Source organism: Eulemur rufifrons, chromosome 1 (assembly GCF_041146395.1).
Source record: "Eulemur rufifrons isolate Redbay chromosome 1, OSU_ERuf_1, whole genome shotgun sequence".
Lineage (NCBI taxonomy): Eukaryota > Metazoa > Chordata > Mammalia > Primates > Lemuridae > Eulemur > Eulemur rufifrons.
In genome coordinates this window covers 27,923,543-27,947,376 of record NC_090983.1, presented here as the reverse complement: position 1 = coordinate 27,947,376, position 23,834 = coordinate 27,923,543, and the positions used below count along the sequence as shown (strand labels likewise).

Below are 23,834 nucleotides of genomic sequence, written 5' to 3'. Positions count from 1 at the left end.
CTTTACCACAAAAACAACATGATTATTAACAGCCACCTTGTCCTGCTTGTTCCACCAGGTTTGGAAAGAAGAAAGAGGATAAGGGTGAGAAGAGTGAGCAGAAAGCTACTCTGAAGCGCGGTGGTCTGAGAGAAGAGGAGCTCGAGAGAATGAAAGAAGAGCGTGAAAGGTAAGCAGCCATGCAAAGGCCCTTATCTTGTTTGAGCCCATGGCCTGTGTTTAATTTGGATATTGCAACAATCAGCTGGAGAAATTTTATTTTAAGAAGCACAGATATCGACTGATACAAAAGGAAAGGCATCTGTTACAAAAGGAATCTCCCTTTCTGGGGAATTTTCATTATATTTAGAGAAGAAATTAACTTCATATTTTTATTATATTAGTACTTATAATTCTGTAAGACACTACCCCCAGTTTGAATAGAACAATGCATATTTTCTCTATGGTTTAAATGATGAGGTTTTTTTTTTAATAGAAAAGTCATTTTGATATTGATGTTTAGAACTTTCAAATTCCCATAGTCTGTTCCTAATTTTTGTCAAGCCATTGTATGCCTTCTTAATTTTATTCTCCTCAATCCATTTAGGTACTGTAATTTGAGAAGTACATGTCCTTCATTTTTAAAAAGCCACTGTCTTTTATTAAGCTATCAGCAAGCTGAAAAGTATGTTGTCCATCTGTTAAAGGGCCGGATTCGTTTGCGGAAACCATGACAGTTTGCAAGGGCTGAGTTCTCCTGTTTGAGGAGCTTAATGTTCCATTTGGACAAGAGGTCCTTCACATATCTTTGATGTTAACTCTGGCACTTATCCCAAGTGGATGTGTAAATGTCTGATTTTCAAACATGTAATTGAATATTCATATTTCTCCTGAAAATTCTTTGCCTTCACAACTGAATGGAGCTTGGAGAAAGGCTGAGATTGTGACAAAACTAGCACATAATTTTAAGTATTTGATTCTGACTTCATCATATAGGTAGTTAGATTTGTATAACCTTCTACTTGCTTATTAGTTACATTAGATCTTATGGTTTTTATGGAGTCAGTTATTTTATTACTGTAGGATGCGTACTAAGAAATCGTATCTATTCATTGTGTTTTCTAGCACACAGCAGTCTAAGAGTATCTACTGTTAACCTTTGACCCCTATCTTGTAGGCTATTCCCGTTGAGAAGGCTGACATCCCTCCCCATAGCGAGGGGAGAAAAGCTATTTAGTCCTTTCTCATTTGTGAGAGGTTGATAAGCTCAGTTCTCAGGTCACCGGAGCAGTTAAAAGGAAATCAAGTGTTTTACATTGTTGTTGACTGTTCACCTGGCAGAGCTACCCCAAAGACAAGAAAGATATTCTCCATCATAACCCAAGATTCAGTAGTCCTGTAATGTGAAACGTAATTCAGGCTAAGATTTTAATGCAGATATTGGCAAAGACATCTGGGTGGTGAGCCATCGTAGATCTTCGCGCCTCCTTGACTTCTCTTACTGAGGTTCAGCCTGCCTCGTCTTCAGGAAACTGAGCTGTTTGCTAGAATGCAGACTTGACAATTTTTGTAGCTCTGTGCTTGCTTGGAATGGGGGGGAGAAAAAAACCTCTTAGTAGCTGGGGAACTGTATGCCAGCTAGAAAATTGATAACCCATAAAATAAGGTGGGTTGTCTTTAAGCAAGAGTTCATTTCCTTTCTGGTTTTGCCTGTAGGAAGCAGGTGCCTGAGGGAGTTTTGTTCTTAAAAGCCGGGCTGTAAATTCACCTCAGCTGGCTATATAGGCTTCAGGTCCAATTTTCTTAAAATATGTCTGGTCAAAATAGTGAAAGAACTGTACTATTTAGCCTTCATTTAGGCCACTTCCCACACATGAACACATAAAATGCATCTTGATATGGGTTTCCTAGAGACAACACTGTCTCAATCATGTGCTGGGGGAAGACGCTGGGGAGTTGATTTTATGGTTGGGTGCTGCAGAATTAATGACCAAGGGCATGTCAGCAGCCCAGGGGCTGAAGGCCACGGATGGTGGAGGTGGAGGCTGAACATCTGGCATTGCTCCCAACCCTCAAGCCCCGATCCTTGGCTCTCCATCCATAGGAAACCAATTCACAGCCTTAAAGAACTCAGCAAGTGTATTACTCTTCATGGTATGGCAATGGAAAAAAACATAGCATAAAGTGAGAAATAGTGATCAAAGTGATTGTTGTCCTTTTTTCCTGATGCATTTCGAAATTTGTTTCCTTGACATGATTCAAGGCATCCTATTGCTTAGTTGTTTCATCCTAGCTGTCATATGTATAATAACAGTTTTTCATTAACATATCCCTTTTTCAAAGTATTTAAAGCACTTAAATAAAATATATACCATACAGTGTTGGAGCCAGCTTGTACCAGCTTATAAGAACCAATTGTTAAACTTTCAAAAATTTTGCAAGCTGGTGATTATACCATCGGTAGTTTGAAATTGCCATGGTGTGAGCATTTACAATGTAGTAACTGGCAAATGCAATAAATTGGATTTTATTTTTTTCAAAGAGCCAGCTTACCAGAACACCACTGCAAGTCTATAACAACTATCTTTAGTGCATACTCAGGAAGCAATTATCAAAAGTAAAGGCAGGAAAAAAATATCCAAATCAAACCACATGACTTTATAGCAGTGCTTCTCAAAATGTGGTCCATGGACCACCTGTATCAGGGTAAATCATCAGAGGACCGTGTTAAAAATGCAGATTTCTTAGCCCCATACCAGACTTGCACAATCAAAATCTTGGGAGTTGGATCCCAGGAAACTGTATTTAATAGGTAAGCTCGAGGTGATTTTTCAGCATTCTAAAGTCTGAGAACCACTGACCTAGAGGGACAGGATTTGGCTGGAATATTAAACTAATCTTATGAAAAATATTACACAGATTTTTTTTCCCAAGAGGACTGAGTGACCCAATCTACAAATATTGTCTTCTTTCCTCATGTGCCCTCTCTGAAGCAACCTTCCTTCCTGGCACAGTCTTTTGTAAACACACGAGGAACCCTAGCCAGTGCTCACTCACCTGAGGAAATTTGGGTCACTTGCCTCCAGCACCCCTTGTGCACACAAAACTTACAAAAGCAATATCAGTTCATTAAGAAAATTTTGAGAACATAAAAACTTATAAAGAAGACTATTAAAACCATATATAATTCTACCATAATCCCATAACTACTACTAATATTTTCATGATCTTTTTTCTATGCATATATCGTCAGCCCTCCTTATCAGTAGGTTCCACATCCATGGAGTCAACCAATTGCAGGTTGAAAATATTCAGAAAAAAAATTCCACAAAGTTCCAAAAAGCAAAACTTGAATTTGCTGCACACTGCGTACTACACTGAATCCATGTGAGCGAAGTGATGTGCTGGCATTATATTAGGTATCGTAAGTAATCTAGAGGTGATTTAAAGCATACGGGAGGATGTGCATAGGTTATATGCAAATATCACCCCATTTCATATCAGAGACTTGAGCAACTGTGGATTTTTTAATCTACGGGGTGTCCTAGAACCAATCCCCCAACCCGATACCAAGGGATAACTGTATTTTCTTTGAAAACTTGATATCTATACTGTTTATATAACATCTTGCTTTTTTCACAGCATTAGATTGTGAACATTTACCCATGTCATTAATGTTTTAAAAACATGTCATTTGGATCACTGCCTAATATTCTGTGTGATCCATATTCAATAAATCATTTATCTTACATTGTCAAAAATTTAGTCTGTTTCCATTTTTCTCTGTATCAAATAATACTTGGATGGGTATCCAGGTACAAAAATTCTTATATATTACCTTTTAAATCATATAATTCCTATTAAAGAGTCAATTTTCTTATAATTATTTTACCCTAAGGATTAATGTAACCTCAACTCTAAATTTTAGGATTATATTATCCCTCCCTATTTATAGCATTATTTTTCTGATGATTTTTATATCTAATTTTAATTTACCTACATATCTAATTTCTGATATAGATCTGTTTTGATGCTATATACGAATAGTTTATTCATAGCTACACCTATGAAAAGGTCAAAAAAGCTGTAAAATGTGGGTTGGGTTACCAGATTAGATTGGAGGTTATTGGGAGGTGGGGACTCAAAAAAAAGATAGATTACAGGAATGCAGAGTCTAGAACAATGGTTCTTAATGGAAGGGGGCAGTTTTGCCCCCCAAGAGACATTTGGCTATGTCTGGAAACATTTTTTATTGTCATAACTGCAGTGGGTGGGGAGTACTGCCTTGTTCCGCGTAGAAACCAGGAATGTGGCTAAATATCCTACAATGTACAGGACAGCCCTCTCTCCCAACAATGAATTATCCAACCCAAAATATCAATAGTGCAGAGTTTGAGAAGCCCTGTTCTAATCTCCAGACTTCAGAAAGAGCAAGAATACTCTCCTAGACATCAGAATTGCATAGTCTGGTGTCCTCCTGTGGATATGCGGAGAAATAGATATTAGATGACATAACCCTAGAAGGATTATTTAGCTATTTGAGAATTGTACCCAAAGATTACTGATGAATGATGAATATTCTACCAACATAAGCTTGCAAGAATAAAGTTTTCCTCGAAAGTTTATTTTTAACCATGGCCTGCTGAGCATTGGCATTAGCAATGGTGACTTGTTGATCTGATTGAGAATGCCAAGAAACCGTGGGGGTTGATAATATTTAATACATCCGATGACAGAATCATCTGGAACAATGGACTGAATTAAATATAAAAAAAGTTAATAGAAATAAACGTAACGTCTTGTGTTTAGGTCCAAAAATGAACTGTACAAACACAGGATGTGGAAGGTTTGACTTAATACCAAATCCATGAAAAATCTGCCTGATGGTTTTAGTTGAGGGTAAGATTAGCATGAGTCAACATGCAGATACGCCTGCCAAAAACATAATCTGGTCCTAAGCTACATTTTACTGGAAGTGCATGTACAAAATGAAGGGAGAAACAATAATTCCTATCTTACACTGCTCAGATCGCACCTGGAATATCCTGTGCCTCTCTCACACACAGAGAATGGGGACACTAAATCTATGTGTTATGAAAAATGTTGAAGGACCTGGGGACATGTAGCTTACAGAGTCAGGACCTCACTGATTTCTCTTGCTTGAAGAACTGTTACAAAGAGGAGAGATTAGATTTGTTTCATAGCATCCATTTTATTCTATTCTATTATACTTTACCAATCTATTTGCTTATTTATCCATTCATTTATTTTCTTTATTATTTATTTTCTTACCTATTTTACTTCTTATTTATCTCTTGAAGATACTAATGGAGCATTATTTTAAAAGAGGTAGCCTTCAGCTAAATAGAAAAGAAAGCATCATAAAAATTTGAGTACATTATAGGACAATGAATGAGTTTGACAATACTGGAAATGTCCAGTAAGAAGCTCATGACTACATTTAGAAACGATTAATTCATTAGGTAAATATTGGACTAGATCATAGTTTTGTAAACTTCAATCACTGCTATATTTCCTTTATTGTCTCAATTATATTTATACACATTCAAATCAATAAAATGTTATATAAAAGCCATGTAAGTTAGCTCATGTAATTAAGCACATTAAGCCACATGCCATCTAAAATCCTCTTGTGTATCTTTAATGCTACATTTGTCCTTAGATGATCTCTAGGATCCTTCCCACATGTTAGAGTCTGAGAAATATCTAAATTCCTAAGGATGGACACATTTACTTTGAATTTTCTGGAGCAACCTCTCTTGAACTTACTTGAACTCTTGGCATTGGTTCATGGTAGTATATACACCATTCTTATCTGAGTGTTATAAAACCAAGTTTCTTGCTCAAGATTGTGTAGTAGGATTTTCTTTGTCTCATATTTAATTTCCTGAGCTTATGATATGTCCCCTCCTGACACAAATCAAGCAGTTCTATTGCAGTGAAGCCCTGCATTAAATAAACTCATCGTTTTGTTTATGCTTCAGTGAGATTGGCCATAATAAAACATTACTTTCAAAGGCCTATATCCATTGCTAGAAGTCTGAACCTAATATTATAGTCAAAGATTATTTCTCCTAGAATTTTCTATCAAGCTAACTTAAATTAGTGTTTTCCACACATTCAGATTATGTAAATTAATATCAAGAGCTGAAAGCAAGATATTATCTTAATTTGTCGATAAATCTGTTTTTTCTGTTATTTTTTAATTCTAAGACCTAAGTTTGTAACCTTATGCAAAACATAAAATTAATCAGATCCTTGAACCAAGGAAGTACCTAACTAAAAACTCATATTATTAATACCATCTCAAAATTAAGGTGGAGATTTGTTAAAGAAAAATATCCCACCCACCCCCATCCCCACCCCTGTGCATTAATTTAGGATTATTGTACTGGGAAAAATATCTTCACTGACACCAAAGGCTGTCTTCCATGAAAGTCCCAAATTACTGACCCTGAAATAAAATTCCACTAAATGAAACTTCTTACTGGAATTGGAAAAAAAGTTTTAATAACATATGAGTTATGTGCTCCAAAATCTTCTATTACCTTTAAACCATGTCAGAGTTTATTTTGCAAGAAGCTCATTTGTTGTACTAATTAAACATTGCTTTTGTCGATTTTATTAGAATCTTAGCAGGATAAATGAGGAGATGGGATGGGAAAAAAGAGCCAACCTCTCCAGCTTCAGCACTGAGAAGTATGAAAACATATGGCTCTTGTTTTCAACAACTAGCCTGAACGGAATGTCTAAGTGAGAGTGAAGCTAAGACTTAGGAAAGTTAATCGGTTTCAGTGTCTGAATTCAAGGTTCTTAGTTTTCTTTCCTTTTGGGAAGCCTTCCAAGAACGGCAGAGGCTTCTCCCTTGCCTTATCAGCTGAGCTGCTTGTGGCCTGTTCCCTAAGTTTAAATCAATACATGTGTTTTTGATATTTGGCAAACCAAGATTTAATTATGCAGCTGCAAGTTCCCCACATAAACGAAATGCATCTTAGAGATATAAAAACATTCAGAAACCATTTATAGTTTGAGAATTCAAGTGGGTGAAAATCTATTCCCAACCTCTCAGCATTTTATTTAATTACGGAGGATTTTTATGTTACTGGAAATTGAAATGAAAACCAGAATAAGGCTAGAGTTTATCCAACATTTGTTCATATTGAAAAATGATGATGCTTATTATAGTCTAAGAAGGAAAAGGAAAGTTATTACATTCTGAATTAATATTTTGGTTGCAACCTACATACGTATAACACTCCTAAATACATAGAGCAACAAATGAATTGATAGGATTTTGTCCTTATTGTATGCTAAAAAGTGCATATTTTATTAAAGAAACCAGAAGGTTGATTTCTTTAATTTGCCAAGTGACTTGATAATTAATTATTTACCGAACTTAAACTTTGGCACTATTTAAACTGTCGAAAACACCCCTGTTTTTGGCGTGATTACATACAAATGATTAATTCAGCATGGTTTTACTCATCACTGAATGCCCCTGTCTTTTGCAGTAGACTTTGCTAGGTCTTGTGGTTTGGGCAAAATAAAATGCTGGAATGATTCCCAGTTTTAATAGTCCCAATTTATTATTACTACTGAACCCTGATCAGATCATGGACTGGATTATATCCCAATTTTTCAAAATGCCCCAATTTATGGCTCCCTTAGAATCCTGATAAAAATGTGTATTTGAAAGAGGCTTTGGTTGGCTAAAAAAGATCCATTTAATTACTTTTAGATGCTTACAAGCTCATCACTGCATGGAAGTTATGAAAACTCTTACTAGATGGTGTTTCTCAGGACAAGGTCATGTTTTCATTTTATGCTGACAGAAAGAAGCAATGATATTTCTGTTTTCCATAGTACTAACCATCTCAGTGAATGAGAAGAGATTTGCTATATCCCAGTGATTACTGTTGAGGGAAGAATAAGCTTCCTTCCTAGAATAAGGATTAAACACAGAGAGAACACAAACACAATGGCGTAGTGACCATATACCCCCACTAACCCTTTGTTCAGGGGCCATCTTTCAAATTTTACCTCTAATTTGGGGAGGGAGGTAAGAGGGTGAGACATGGGAGGGGGTGCAGGTGGCTTTGATATCTATGCATTTATTTGATCTTTGTAACACCTATATTCTGAGAAATGCTTGCAGTCACCAACAAAACCTGGCACATTACTATATTCCTATAGACAAGAGATGGGAATACCTATATCCTAATGCCATGCCAGCATTTTTTATGAGCCAAAATCCTTTTATGGAACTTGAATCAATGTTAGAAGTGCTGTATTAGCAACTACTTGTCAGCCAAGCTGGATTAATATGTAAAATGAATCACTGACTAGCATGCTTTCTTTCCAACAGCTATGCAAACTTCTATAAAGTACACCAGCTCTTTAAAAATTGTTTTAAAAAAATGCTCTCGTATTCATATACCCTGGGGTAACATAGTACTTTACTGTATATAGTTGTAGTGCTGTTGAAAAGGAATTATACTGGATTACCTGGAGTGATTCCACAGAAATGTTTAGAGTATCCGATCTGATAAAAATTTGGAAAGAAATTTTAAATTTTGTTGATCCAGGATATTTGGGTTTAGTATACACATAGTAAATAAATATATGTATTCACTATAATCCACAAACTATTGTAATTCACTGGATTTTATGCCAATCAGAGATACCCAATCTGTCCCTCAGAGATACAGGTTGAGTATCTCTTATCCAAAATGCTTGGGACTATAAGTGTTTCAGATTTTTTTTGTTATTTTAATGCATATTTTAATAAATTCCAATAATCTGAAATACAAAATGCTCCAATGAGCTTTTCCTTTGAGCATTATGTCAGCATCCAAAAAGTTGCAGATTTGGAGCATTTCAGATTTTGGATTTTCAGATTTGGGATACTCAGCCTGTACAGATACATTTGTTTTAATGGAGATTGTGTACAGCAGTAGCAGAATTTGAGAAGAGCATTTTCCGTGAAAGCTTTGGGGGGCTGAGCTGGGTAGAAAGCCGTTTGGTGACTAGAATTTAGAAATGCGAGATCCCATTTTATCACTTGTTTTCATGGTTTGGATACAGTACTTTCAAGGTGGTATTCTTATAGTCCCTCTTTTTATTATCATGAAATAAAATGGTAATAACAATACTTAAAGACCTCAGTCTTATACATTTTGTTTGGATAAAATGCTTTTTAACTCCTAAGTCCTTTAGAAGAAAAAAATTGAATAAATAAAAGTTAAGTGAATCCAGAATATTTATTGTGGACTAGTTTGAGGCTGGACAATGTACTAGTAACCTTAATTTATTAAAAGTGCTCTCAAATGTGTGGACATATCAAATAATATTTTCTAGAATTTTTAAAGTATTCATCTTGTTTCCTTATTTGAACACACGTTGTGTCCTATTCTGGAAAGCTTCCACGGCAACACATCCACTCTGCAGGCCATGGGTAGTTTTTGTTCACATAGACTGGCAAACGCTATACAATTTGAAAGGATGCATGACCTGTTGCCTTCCGGAATCTGCTTTTTCCCCCTCATATCCTTTATGTAGAAATCTTAACCTAGGCCTGTGATTTACAACCACCCAACTTTGGATATGCTTTTTCCACATTTCCTGGGTAGCTGTTTAGATCAGTGATTCTCAACTTGGGGTGACTTTGTCCCTAGGGAGCATTTGACAATGTCTGAAGACATTTTTAGGTGTCACATTGTGGGGAAGGTGCGACTGGAATCTAGTAGGTAGAGAACAAGGATGTTTATCAACATCCTGTAATGCATAGGACAGCCCCCACGACAAAGAATTATCTGGCCAAAGATGTGAGTTGTGCCAAGATTTAGAAACCCTATTTTAGATAGATGATAGATAGATAGATAGATAATATAGATATAAATTTCTATAAATACTATAGATATTTAGTAGACCTATAGCTGAACCTGAGGATATGCATTTTGAAACCATTTCTCAAGTGATTGTCATTTATAGCCATGTTTGGGACCAACTGATCTAGGTCATGGCCCAGGGGAGTTATGTGGCCAAACAGGAAGATTACAAGGCCCGAGAGTAGGTTAAAGACCTGACTATGCATGAACACACTGTCAAGCTACTTCACTGCTTCAAGCCTCAGTGTCTCATCTGTTAAATAAGAAGCCTGTCTTTCAGATTGTTGTGACAATTAAAAGTGATATTTATGAAGTAAGCGCCTGGTTCAGTCTAGGTGCTCGATTTTATTTTCTGACCTGCTTTGGGGATTAAAGCCCCAAGATATCCCATTCAGTAGCCTTTGGGAACTTAGAATACTCTGAGACACACCATCTGTGAAAGTTGCTGAATTGGATCCTGTTATGATAAAGAAGGCCAACTTGAGTGCAGACTTTGCCCAGCTGGGAGTCATGCCAGGTACTTCCATTCAAGAAGCTTCTCTGCATTTCTTATTGATCACACCGGTTGCTCCTCAAGCATAGTGAGCTTGGCATGAGACGGCAGCACAGTAGTGGGGAGTGCTGGCTGCAGCCAGGGCTTGGCAGCATGGAAACACGTTCAAGGAGAAGGAACACAAATGGCGTGGGTTACTGCCAGCCCCTCAGAGTCCACGGGGCGTGTGACTGCAGAAAACACTTGTAACTACAGTCATTAAATTCACAAAATCCTCACATTTGCATTTCTATTATATGCATTACATTAAAGGGGTGGTAACTCGGTCTGCTAATATTTTGAATCCAGTCTTCGGTGGAAACTGAATGAAAAAGTGTCCTTTTCTTCCCCTTCTACTCTCTTCCACCTACCTGTCTTTGCCCTGGAGTTTAATTATTTAATGATGTTACAGTGTGATTTCAGATTGCTGTCTGAAGGAACCTGACCTGTTTCCCAGGCTCAAACTCCTGCCTCTTTCTGCTTTGTGTGCTTTGTTTGATTTCAATATTGAGAGTTAAAGAGGTTGGTGTGCTTTGGGCTGTGGCATAAAAGTTTGATGCTCCAAGAAATCACTGAAAAGTTGCCCTCTCCACCCTGCCCTTATGAAACAGCAATAACAATTGGCTGTTTAGATGAAAGATAAGTATTCATGTTCTTGGAGGAACTTAAATGTGTAATAATCTGTGAAATTATGGTTTCTTGAAGCAGAGATTATTAAATATGACAGGTTGGGGATGAGTCATAGTAGCTTTGATCAAAGTCATTCCTCTCTCTTAAATTTTCAATGGCTCTCTGTTGCCTATTGCGTACCATCCAAACTCCTTGGCCCAATGTGTCTGACTGTAACCCAACTTTCTAATCATAATTTCTGCTCCTCACCAATATGACCCCTATGCTCAGCCAGTCTGGAATGTTCACACTTTTTAAGATGGCCATAGCAATTTCCAGTCTCTGCAATTCTTAATACCATTTCCCTTGTCTAGAATGCCCTCTTCCAGCCTGGGTTGGTCTGAATCAATGGAAATCCAGTGAAGCCTCACTTCCTCCATTATACCTTCCCAAACTACCTAAGTTGGAAGAAATTCTTCCATATATACCCTGGGTCAATTTATTTAATTGTGGTAATCTTCAATTTCTTTAATGCAAAGTGTGTATATAACCATCATAGTAATGTTTTGAGGATTAAATGAGACACTAAGGTGAAGCATTCTGAATAGAGCCAGGCATAAAGATGGTCAGTAAATGGTGAGCTTACTATTTTTCTTAGTCTTTATTTGAAAGAAAATGAACATTAATATCAAACAATATTGGGTTTGAAGCCTGGCTCTTCCCTGTACTAGCTGTGCGATGGTGCATGTTTTCCTGAAACTTTCTGAGCCTAAGCTTGCTCATTTGGGGAGTGCAGGGAAAGGAGAAATAATGTCTAGGCTTCAGTTTCTATGAAATTTACCTTAAGTTGAAATACTTAAGGTACGTAGAACTAGTTGGCACATAGTAGACACACGTTGTTATTACTATTGTTATTTTTCTGCATTGAATTGTAGATGTTTATAGTTGCAAACATGCCTTCTCTCCCTAAGTAGCTTGCAATTTTCTTGGGGTTAGGACCATGTTGTAATCATTTTTCTATTTCTCTCAGCATCTAATATATTACATTTCACAGAATAGGCACTCAATAAGTAGTTGTTGAATAATGGATGAATGAATGAATGAACAAATATAAAACCACACTGATTTTAATTTTATTTTTCAAGTGAATAATTGCTAGAATGGAACTAAGAAGCAGAATAGGCTAAATCAATGGTTGACAAAGCTATATAATATAGAGAAGTAAGACTTTCCCCTGAGCTATGAAATGGTGTCAAGAAACATGCAGTCATTTGTAACTGGCAGGAGGACAGTGGAAATGGATCACTGAAGCATAGTGGCCAGTCTATAGGACTATCAACACTTGCTTCCCTGTCCCTGAACCAGACCCTGAGAGACAAGACCTTAAGACAAATGAAATTGATCCACTTCACAAACAAATGAAAATGCTATGGGCTTAGAGAGTGGTGGTGGTGTTTTGGTTTTTTTTTTAACTGGACTTTGGCCCCCATCCTCTTTCACTGGCTTAAATTTAACCAGTTGAAATTATTTTTAAGTACCATTCATTTTAACCTTTTAAAATGAAAGATTTGGCTGTTTAGGGAAAATTGAATCTGACTGTGTGGATGAGACACACTGTCCTTGGCTTATTCTTTGTCAAACGAGGATCTTTTTCTGTGCTGTATGTTGAGCCTAGTCAGTCAGAATTCGTGGTTATATTTCAGGGGGTGAGCATAAAAAAACTAATGTAAATGTAGAATCATGAAAAATAGCAACCACCATTTGAAATGTACCAGATTCCACAGAGCTCTACTCTCTCAGGGAGGCAATATTGCTAAACTCTTAGTCCATAATTAGGAGTCCACATTACCATTAAATTAGAGCCTTTGTCTTATAAAATATTCCTTATATACATCGTCCTGCAATTTCATGTCTTTTCTTCATGTCTAGATCCTAATTCTCTTGAAGCATAGATTATAACTTCTACTTGTTTTATTCCCTTACATCTCAGTAGAGAGAAGATATTTGGTAAAGTCCTAGTTGATTTAAAAGTGTAAAACAATATAAGATTTTTGAATAAGTTATATAATTTTAAAAATTGACGATGTTTTAGTAATTAGTGGGAAAATAATAACTATTATTAAAAAATCTTGTCAAAAATTTTTGCCTATTTTTGCAAGTATAGAGCCCTGCTTAAAAATTACCTTGATTATAATAGTAAGCACCAGTGTTAGAAAGTGAAAAAACAAATGAGTAAATAGGGAATTGCTTAGACAAATCATTTTTAAAATAATAGTGAACTGTATTATTGACAGTATCAACAGCTAATTAAAAATTCTATTAGTGAAGATGTAAAAGATGGCACATTTCCAATTCAGATTGATGCTGAGGACATAGACGTAATTGATATTTGTTCAATAATCCTAAAATGTTTCACAGTCTCTAATAGAGGCTGTGATAGCCAGAGAAAGTTTCAAGTGCTAAAAATATATATATATTCTAGGCACTTAAAAGATGTTTTCAGATCAAAAACTGCATCTTTGCAAAAAAAAAAAAGTATAAGGTTTTAGTTGAATAAACATCAAAGGATATTTTAATAGGTTGACTTTAAGAAAAAAAATCACTGAGTCAAGATAATGTGTGGTGTAATTCATATGTTTTTAATCTGGTTATGGTGAATGTAATAGACAGTCAAAAGAGGTAATTTGCTAGTTGAACTTTTAAGTTTCAGAGCTACATTTTGTAATGGTCACATAAATGAATGCATATTGAAAAAATCTACAATGACCATTAAATATTCCACTTTGGTAAAACAAGATCATAGCTTTAACAAAATGCTTCAAAATTATAGTTTCCTGCTTTTGACATTATTAAATCCAAATTGAATATAGGATTTTTTTACACAGTAGATTAAAAATTGGTATAATAATTCTTCTAGTTTTAACAATCAATCCTATTCTGAATAATTATGGATTTATCTCACCAATTCCAAAAGATGGACAAGTAAGGCCTAACAGAGAAAGATATTAAATGAAACCAGAACATTTTCCAAAATGTTAAGAAATGGACAGCTAATTCTTGAGGAAGCATAATTCTTCATTTCCCAGCAAACAAAAATTCCATGCCAAGAAAATCAACATTAGGCTAAAAGATTCCCTTCCCCAAATGTGTATATGACTTAAGATAAAAATGGATGCTGAATATTATCAGTGACCAACTCATATCAGCAACTGATAAATATTCAGAGCAAGTAAATATACTCTACTGAAGCTAGTCATTCAGTCCTCATTGATCAATCTAAAATAACCTCCTACAGATATCAATTACTTTGGTGCACACTGCTCTTGCTCACATAAGCTTGACTCAGCCTGAGTTCAAAGAAATTTTTTTTTAAAAATTGTGACATAATAAACTAATATGATGTGTGAGCCAACATGGGAATTCAAGTTCTCAAAGATACAGAGATTTTGCTTCTAAGCAGGAGAGAGAAACACATTTTACTAAAAGCATGCCAATTACGACAGGAAATTTGAGGAAGAACTCCAACTATCACAGATTAAAACTAAAATATGTAGTATGTTTTTACAACTTTTCCAGGGCATTTGAAAACATACAAAACTATACAGACATGTTTATGATTCTATTTACACATTCATATGTATATTGCCTTATAAATCAGATGACATAGGAAAGGAATTTTTTTCATCCAAAGGAATATGAGAAACAATTTCAAGCACAGACTAGCTGAGGAATACTTTGGTTTTATTTTATTACTTTGTGGCATCTGAGGGCATCTTTCTGGTGTGAAGAGAGCTGAGCTGTCTTAAAGTACTTCTGTTTGTGGGAATGTCTTTAATGATATGTCCATGAGTGCAGCTGAGTGCGTGTGTGCATTTGTGTGTGAGATAGTTACACAGACAGACAATATGCATGTAGGCTTAACAGGGCCTGCCTGGTACTATAACACTAAGTCCCCTCGTGAGTATTTAATTAACTGTTCCTTGATGGATTGAAAAAGTAGCATTTTAAGTTTAAATGAATGATTATACATTACCTGCTTTCATGCTGTACGAAAGGATACTGATGTAGAGAATTAGATACTTGGAGAAGGAGGGAAATGTTGAAAAGAAATGAAGAGGAATGTTGGGGTGGGGGATTGGAATACCGTGGGGAAGGCAACACTCCGTCTGCATACTTCCTCATCCCTGAAATTCTGCTGAAGCCCTGGGCCTATAGGTGAGCAGCATGCACGGAAGTGGATTTGTTGATTTTCTGAAAAGAATACAGTTGGCTGCTCAAATAGTTAAGGCAACATGCTAATAGAATTAATATATAAACTATACCCCTTTACAGACAATTGATGCATTAAAAAGAATCACTTAAGTACCCACTGTGGTGCAAGTACTATAATAGATGCTAAGGACTCATTTTTTCAAAGGAGAAAGAAGGTTTCTTTGTCATGAAACAATTTGTAATTATCACGAGTAGCCACAAACTATGCCTCCACCCACAGATGAACATCTAAAAATATATTCTCTTGGACAAAGGCCTTCAAGCTGACGGAACAAATGAACACTTATTTTCAGGAGGAACACCCGACAGGGCACTGGAGCATAGAGCAGGCATGTCATCTTCCTATACAAAAGGTAGCATGTTCCATCTCATAGTTTACTGAACGCAGCTCTTTGCATCTCTTCCTCATAGCCCCCAGCCTGGAGCCTTCCTTGGAAGATCAGTCAAGCCCTCTTTACCTTTCACTGAAGGACAGAAATGTTCTTGAATCTGCTCTACGTTTAACAGTCATAGGCGCATTTCAGACGGGACCTCCTCCCGAGGCTGGCCTTCTCTGGGGAACCCCACTGGAGGCCTCCCTTGCATGCTACTCACTTTGCATGCATTTGAAAATCTAACAAGCACGTGTCTTCCTAATTGCCGGTACTCCTTGGATAAACTATCACCAATCCTCACCATCTTGTATTCTCTCATGTCTTTTTTTTCCCCTTTTCATATTTCTCATATGAAAGGTCACTTTACTTGGTCACTATTCAGTTGACTAGTTCCCAAATTCAGTCCTAAAAGCTTGCAAGAAAGATCTGTATTTTGACAAATTTTAGTAATTTAGATCATCTGGAGAAATAAGAGAATCTATTTTAGGTCCCTGGATCTTTTTCTTCAAGATACGCTGTCACACATCTGAATCTGAGGTTAAATTGAAGTTATATGAAATTTTTTCACTTAGACGATTTGGGTAGATACTAAAAAACACTAAAACATACTTTTTGCAGTGATTCACTTTTGACTTCTTAACTATTTTTGGCCTGAACTCTTCAATAAATCAGCAAACATTATTTGAGCAGCTGAGCACTTGGGGGAAATGGAAAGATCCATAAAACACAACCTAGTCCCTGCCCTCAACAAGTTCATGGTTAAGAGGGAGAAGAGAGACCAATACACAAATAATTATAGTAAAGCTAAACTGTAACAAATGCTGTAGTGGAGTTTTAAAATGCTATATGATCACAGAGAAAGCAGCCATGAAAAAAGTATTATAGCTGGGACAATAGAACAGACTTCTTTATCATCCAATATTTCTACAACTTGCAATGAAATCATTAAATTCAATTATAAAGTACAATTTAACACTGCAGCAAATTAAAAGAGACTTTTAAAAATTTAAATTCTTAATCCCATGAATAATATATGGTATTTTTGCTACTAACCAGAGAAGAATTTTAGACTCAGGGAAAAGTTTCATTTGAAATTTAAGGGATTTTCCAAGCAATCAGGGTGTTTTCTATTTTAATTTCTTTCTCTAAAGCTGACAGGATACAGCTGAAAAGTTTAGGGCAAAACTTTTGGGAAAATAGCATTTAGTTAAGTCAGGCCGAAAACTTTGGGCCATAACTTTATATTACTGCAGGTCTAATCTAAAGACAAATTGAAAATTTCTTTAAACAATTTAACTATGAACTGAAATTTTAGAAGTCTAAAAAGTTTTGCCAAAATATTTCTATAGATAGGTGGGTTACATACTATCCATCTGTATTTAGTACTATGTGCTTCCAATATATATGGTAACATAGCACCATAATCAAAAAAGGTGGAGCAAACTGAACCATCATTATAGTTTTAAAAAACTGAAGAACCAACTGGAGTGAGCACAAGCCAATTTTTTTTGCATCCATTGCCATGGATACGGGGGACCCCAGACCACCTGAAAGAGCAAGTTGCGTATTCCGCACAATTTACTTACACTTCAAACTTTCTCAAGTTAGCAATTATACCAAAACATCATGATTCTGGGCTCAATTAATCAGATTATTTTATAATTCTCTTGTAAACACTCTACAAGTAAGGGGGGGAAAGGGAGTGGAGAATCAGGAGAAAACAAGACACCCTCCCCAGTGCCAGACACGTGGTGGGCACGCGGGAAACGTAGGTTTAATGAAAGAGGTTCGCTCACGGCTACTATTCGGTTACTCCTTTGTGACTCCTCGGTATCTCGAGCGTTACAGGATGAAAATTGGAGCTGAGAAGGATGGTCTTCAAGTGATGTTCCTTACTCTTTAAAAAAAAAAATTCTGTTCAGTAAGTTCAGTTAGGACAAATTAGAGGATTAGTGTATTTTAGAAAGATGTGCAGCCGAGAGATCCAAACCCAAAGCATTTGCTGCTTTACTCTCAATCAAGTAGAAAATTCAATTAACCACAGCACACCTGGTCCCCGGAGCATTCTGACCAATCCAGGTTATATAGCCTTTATTAAAAGTATCTACTCTCTGTCTGGGGTTCCAAGTAGGATTGTGAAGGAGCTAAAAAGAACTGTTTATATCCTTTTCAAGAGCTACTAGCTGTGTGCACACGTGAAGATTGTGTGTCTCTCCTCTCTGCTCCCTCACCGCATCTACGCAGACATCAATAATTGTTACTATTATTGCTAACCGTTGTTATTTATGTGCCAGCCATACGCTTCTAATAGCTTTAGCTGTATTAAGTCATTTAGCCTTCTCCCTTTGGGGTACGTACCATTATATTTCTCATTTACAGGTGACAGAGAGGTCAAATAATATGTCTATGGTCACAGAATTAGAAAGTGACAGAGCTCAGTTTCCATCCCGGGCTGTCTGGCTTCCCCATTTCTGAAACAGTAGAGTATTAGCATATCCATCACCAGCTGCTGGTCTACTCTGAAAAAGGCTTTGCTTCAGTGGAACTGCATGGGTGAGGATGCTGCCTCCCATGAAGATCTTAAGGCAGAAATATAAATGTAAATTTTGCTCATTAAAACCATAATTAATTTATTGAAAGTGAATTGTTATTATTTCAGGGACGAATGCATATTGGAATATGCTGATTATTTTAATGAACCAAGAGCCTCTTCTGGGAAACTTCCACTGTATTATTTGCAAGCAGGTCACTGTAGATTTTCTAAGAGGGGGAATAAAAAGATTGCTGCTCATTTTCAAGTTTTGCTTTATTAAAAATGCAAAAGAAAATGTGTGCTGTATAATGTATTTGGGGAGATGATAAGAAGATATATTTGTTTAGGAAAGGCCTGACATCATCTGTTTTAAGCCCACAATTCTCCTTCTAGGTAGTCATTTCTTGTGCTGCAGATATCAGCTGCCAGGACCAGTTTGTGTAGGTGTCGCACCCACAGTAATGTCTCCAGTGAAATTGTCATTTGACATTTGGAGCCGTTCATTTGGGTTCCTTCTCCTATGTTCCGCAGAAAACACATTTTTAATCTCCTCAAGACACATACTGAGAAAGCTTTTTCTCTTTATATGACATGGGGTGTGAGGTGTCACTGTTCCTATTTCCATGTTGCGGTAAAGATCAACAAAGACACATCGACCTAGACTCTGAAAGAAAATAGGTGAGACCTAAATAGGAGAGACCTAAATACTTCTGTTTAGGTCTCATCATCAATTCCATTCATTCATAATTGGTATCAGTTGCCTATTGCTATTGTAATAAATTACCACGAACTTGGTGGCTTAAAACAGCACAAATTTATTCTCTTAAAATTTTGGAGACCAAAGTTCTGAAATTAGTTTCACTGGTCTAAATTCAAGGTGCCAACTGGGCTGATTCCTGCTCCAGGCTCTGTTTCATTACCTGTCACTTGGCTGCCTGTACCCCTGGCTTGTGGCTCCTTCCTCCATCTTCAAAGTGCCTCTCTCCAATCTCTGCTTCGGTTGTCACTTGGCCTTCTCTCTCAGACCCTGCTTCCTCTGTTTCCATCCTCACATTACTGAGTGTCTGCCATGTGCCAGGCACTGTGCTAGTTGTTAGGATTACATCAACAGACAAGGCAAACAAGGTGCCTGCTCTCATGAAGCTTGCATTCTTGTAAACAAACAGATAAAATGAAAAAAATAAAATAAAATAATGATAGAAGTATGAAGAAAATAAAATAGAGCAATGTGATAGGAAGATGGTACTGGCAAGGGTGTCTGAGGTGACAGGATTTATATAAGTGATGAGCCAGCCACAAGAAGAGGGTTCCAGGCAGAAAGAACAGCAGGTGCTAATCAAGCCTGAGGCAACGGAAACCAGGAGATTGGAGTTTAATAACTAGGAGAGAGTGGCCTAAGACAGAGTCACAGAGGAGGCAGTGGCTGAGTGTGTAGCGTCTAGGATCATAATAAGGAGCTTGGATCATTTTAAGTGTTAAAGGAAGACACGGAAGTGTTATAAGCAGAGAAGCACTTAAAAATTTACTCTTTAAAACTGCAGTCCCCATCCCCTAGACTGCAGACCGGTACCAGTCCATGGCCTGTTGGGGACCTGGCCACACAGCAGGAGGTGAGCAGTGGGTGAGCAAGCAAAATTTCATCTGTATTTACAGCTGCTCCCCATCACTCGCCATCCCCCCGCCCCAGTCCGTGGAAAAATTGTTTTCCATGAAACCTATCCCTGGTGCCAAAAAGGTTGGAGACCACTGCTTTAAAAGATCACCCTGTCTGCTACTTAAAGAATAGATTCTTCCTAAAGGGAGTGTCTAGCCACACCCTTCCTCCCTTTTACAAAGCATGCTTTTTCACTGCTATTAGATAGAGCCTGAGTAAGAGCTAAATCTTGGGTATTTATGAAGGTAACTGAAGGATGTTTCCCCACATCTTAAAACTTGGACCACTGCAGTACCCTGCTACCCACAATAAAAAAATGCCAGTCCTTCCCTTCTTTCCAACACTTTCCAGATCCTTCAGCAATTTGTGTTTCCAATAAGAGGCAAACCAAGCCTCTTTTCAAATGTTGAGAGATTTCCTATATTAATTGTAGACGAAACCACGGGAAAGGGCCACTAGGTAGACCAAGGAATAGGAAGCCATCTGAGTAACAGAAAGCTGAGGTTGGAACTGAGAATAAGCCCTGGAAAGACTATGCCTAGCATATGATGGTTGGTCTTCATGGAGAAACAAATGATGGTAGATCAGACATTAGTCTTCCATGTACAAACACTCATTGCCTATCATATCTAATAAAATATCCTCATTGTAGTTGTAGCAAGCATATGGTCCTTTATAAAAAGCCTCCCTCATACCTCCACTGCACCCAGGTTTGAACATGGTGGTCATGGTAGAACATTTCTCCTCAGTATCCAGTGGGGCAGGAATGGGGTCATGCCTGGTAGTTGCCCTGGTCCCTAATTGCCCAGCAACTCTTTGGCAGAATCACCATAGCCACAGGTGATATCTTCTGGATTAACCTTGTTGGACCTTCTCCGATGGCTGCAAAGTGGTGATCACCTAAGGCAATTGTTGGCCTTTTCTATGCTCCATCCTCAGTGTGTGCATGTGGTAGAGGGATGAGGGCCAGACAACAAGGATGCTCACCTTAGGCTTGGACCCTGTCATGGAAGGCCCTATCACTACACTTTTGGAGGTAGGAGGAGACTTTGGTGGCAGAGCTGATGGGCAAGTCGGTGATTCTTCCATCTGGCACTCACTGTGCCCTGTCCCTTTCACACAGCCTAGTACAGTTCTGAACACATAGTAAACAGTCAACGAATGTTGGAGTGAAGCCAAATTGGCTGACAGGCTTAGCCTGGTTTTGGCATGTGTTTGGACTTGTGAGAATATTCTATATGGTTTCTGCAAGACAAAGTCACATCTTCAAAAGCCAAAAATGGCAATTCTAATAAGCACCATAGAATGGTTGGATAAAATATTTTTGCTAACCTGTTTGCAGTCTCCTGTATGAATAGGATCAGAGGGAAAAGATTATACTTTCTGCTTCTCTTCAACTCTTCATGATTCAGAGAATGTGACTTTTCAGAATGTCAGTGCCCTTTACCTGTGGGCTAGATGGAAATGTGAAGTGTGAAGGGCCCGTGTTTGTCCCTGTCTCAGCTACAGTCGTGGTTCCACACCTAAGGCAGTTTCTCCCGGCCCTGTGGAGGCTGGTGGTACACCCAGAGCTCTTCACAACGCCAGAATTCTTTTAAAGAAGATTCTGTGTAACCTGGGGATGAGTGTCCAGGGCCTCCGGAAGTCTGGCACTTGCTGCAAAGAGAACAAAAGAACTGGAGCAGCCTAGGCTGTGTGGACAGCCAGGGTCCCCTTGCTTCAGCACATTTTTAGGTGAGTAAGCTCTTAGAGAGGAAGATCAAAGTGTCCAGGAGAGCACTGGCCAGGTGTGAAATTCCAGGTGACAAAATGAAAGGAAAAGAAGAGTTCGAATAGAAAAGAAAGGAAATGTAGCTAGTTTCCTTTTATTCTCTTTATTTTTCCTGTTTCCTCCCCAGGAAGTTTTTGTAGACTCACAGTATTCTGAACAGTCAACATAAGGGGTTTATCCTCATTCTTTCCAATATGATGACAAGCACTGCCATGTTGAAGGCCTGTCATTTATTTTTGAAATACAACCCTTGGCAGTCCCTAGGATTAAGAAGTGTTGTATTCCAGAAAATTTTGATACAGAAAACTTGGTTTCCCCTCTCCTTCTAACAGTACTACAAAGAGTGGGTACCTGTAAACTGGGGGAAAATAAAAAAATAAAGGCTATTTCTTGCATACAAATGTCAATGACAATAAAAATAAAGCACATCAATAGGTTATGCAGTTTATCCAACTGGCAGAGCTTGCTCAGGGGCAGATTCATACAGTTCTTTTCTTCAGTGTCACTTTGGCCGGCAGCCTGGGAGCATCTTTTAGTGTCTTCAGTGCTTAATGACAGCTTTTGTAGGGGCACTGTCTGTGGGATTGCTATAAGGGAATTAGGCATTATCAGAGAATATCCTAAGCACCCTGTAGGTTGTTCCCCTCATAGCCCACCCCTCCTTGGGGCTCGTTTTCCAAGGAAACTAAAGATGTTTACTAAGCATTTCTGATAAATTTGTCCACATTATGAGAATACAAATTATAGGAACTCAGTGCATTAGTAATGAGAAAAGTTTAATGGGCCTGGGAAAGGTATAAATTTAAGACAAATGTAAATTGCAATAATAGGAGAGTCTTCACTGAATGGTAGTTTTCTTGAAATGGTCACATTTAGTAGCAGTGGGAAGATGATAAGGAATCTTGCCATTTGACATTGTAAAAAAAATGCAACTCATAGACAGGAATTGTAAATGACTGCCATGATTTTAGAATATGAAATAGACTCAGCATCAAATAAATAAAAATGATTTGGCATGAGAAATTTGGCTGGGGTTGGTTCTGGGCCATGTGGGATATAGAAATCTTTTCTGTGGTCAGAACCAGTTAACCTCCCATGATTTTCCAGAATTATAATGTTCTGAGACCACACCTGACTCTCAGAGGTTTCCCAAACTCAATTGCCTTGACCTACTTTAATGAGCATTTAGGATTTGGACAAAAAGAGCATCAACATGCCCTTTGCCCCATGCATGACCTTTGGTAAACCATGGACTATTCAAACACAATGTCCACATAATGGATTTTGCAAACCATGAAGGACTAAATATGTTGTTTGCACAAAAAAGAAAAACATGAAGAGAGAACCAATTAACAACATTAAATAATTTGCATGTCAGTTTTATAGAATATCCAATTTACTAAACAGAAATGTATTTATTTATTAATTATAAGAAAAATGATAAATTATCCCATCAATCTAGTTTCCTCACCATGTCAGTTCTGGTTTAGGCTGACAAGAAAAATGGACAGTACAAACGGGGATCATTTAGAAACTATTTAATATTATAGACACCTGGACAGGAATGAGGAAAGGGTGAAAACTATTAATGCAATTAAACTAATTGTTTGAAAAGATGAAACATTGATCACAAAGATTGCATATAGCACTGTATTGGCTGGCCAGTGTAATGATTTTAATAATAATAATGATAATAATAAAAAGCTCTAATTGTTCCTGACCAGGTATAGCTTGCAGGTTTGGAACTGCATGGGTAAGGAAGAGCTAGCTGAAGAAACAGCCTGTTCTCTGGAACAAAGGATAATTGTAGTGACCTAATTGCAGCTTCTATTATAAAAGCAGAAATAATAGCCAAATTATCTCCACTGTCAAACAAGAAAGCTGTACAGCAGGTAGTTTGTAATCTCTTTTAATGATACTACTTCTTTTACCTCATACCTTTCCCCGGAAAACCTCTTCTGACCTCGTCTGTCACCACGCTAGGTAGCAAACCTCCTCTTCTACTGTCTATCTGTTCATCTCTGACTCTGCCATTTGGGCTCACAGAGTAGCAGCAGAGAGCACTGGTCAAGTCAGAACTGTACTGTTGACACATTTTGCGTGAGACAAAATTAATCAAAAAGTATAATGCAAAAATAAAATTTTGTCAAGCTTTTGATGGAAAACTATATGAAATACTCATCAATAATTTTTAAACTAGAA

The 23,834-nt window shown here is 37.4% G+C and overlaps 1 protein-coding gene across 4 annotated transcripts in view; it reads left to right on the top strand.

The window, feature by feature from the left end:
- Positions 1–23,834, top strand: part of PARD3B (par-3 family cell polarity regulator beta) — a 957,311-nt gene that overhangs the window by 772,829 nt on the left and 160,648 nt on the right. For all 4 annotated transcript variants that reach the window (XM_069468028.1, XM_069468036.1, XM_069468042.1 and 1 more), the window contains one exon: positions 59–169. In XM_069468028.1, coding sequence (XP_069324129.1) covers positions 59–169 — 111 coding nt within the window. The remainder of the gene's footprint in view (positions 1–58; positions 170–23,834) is intronic.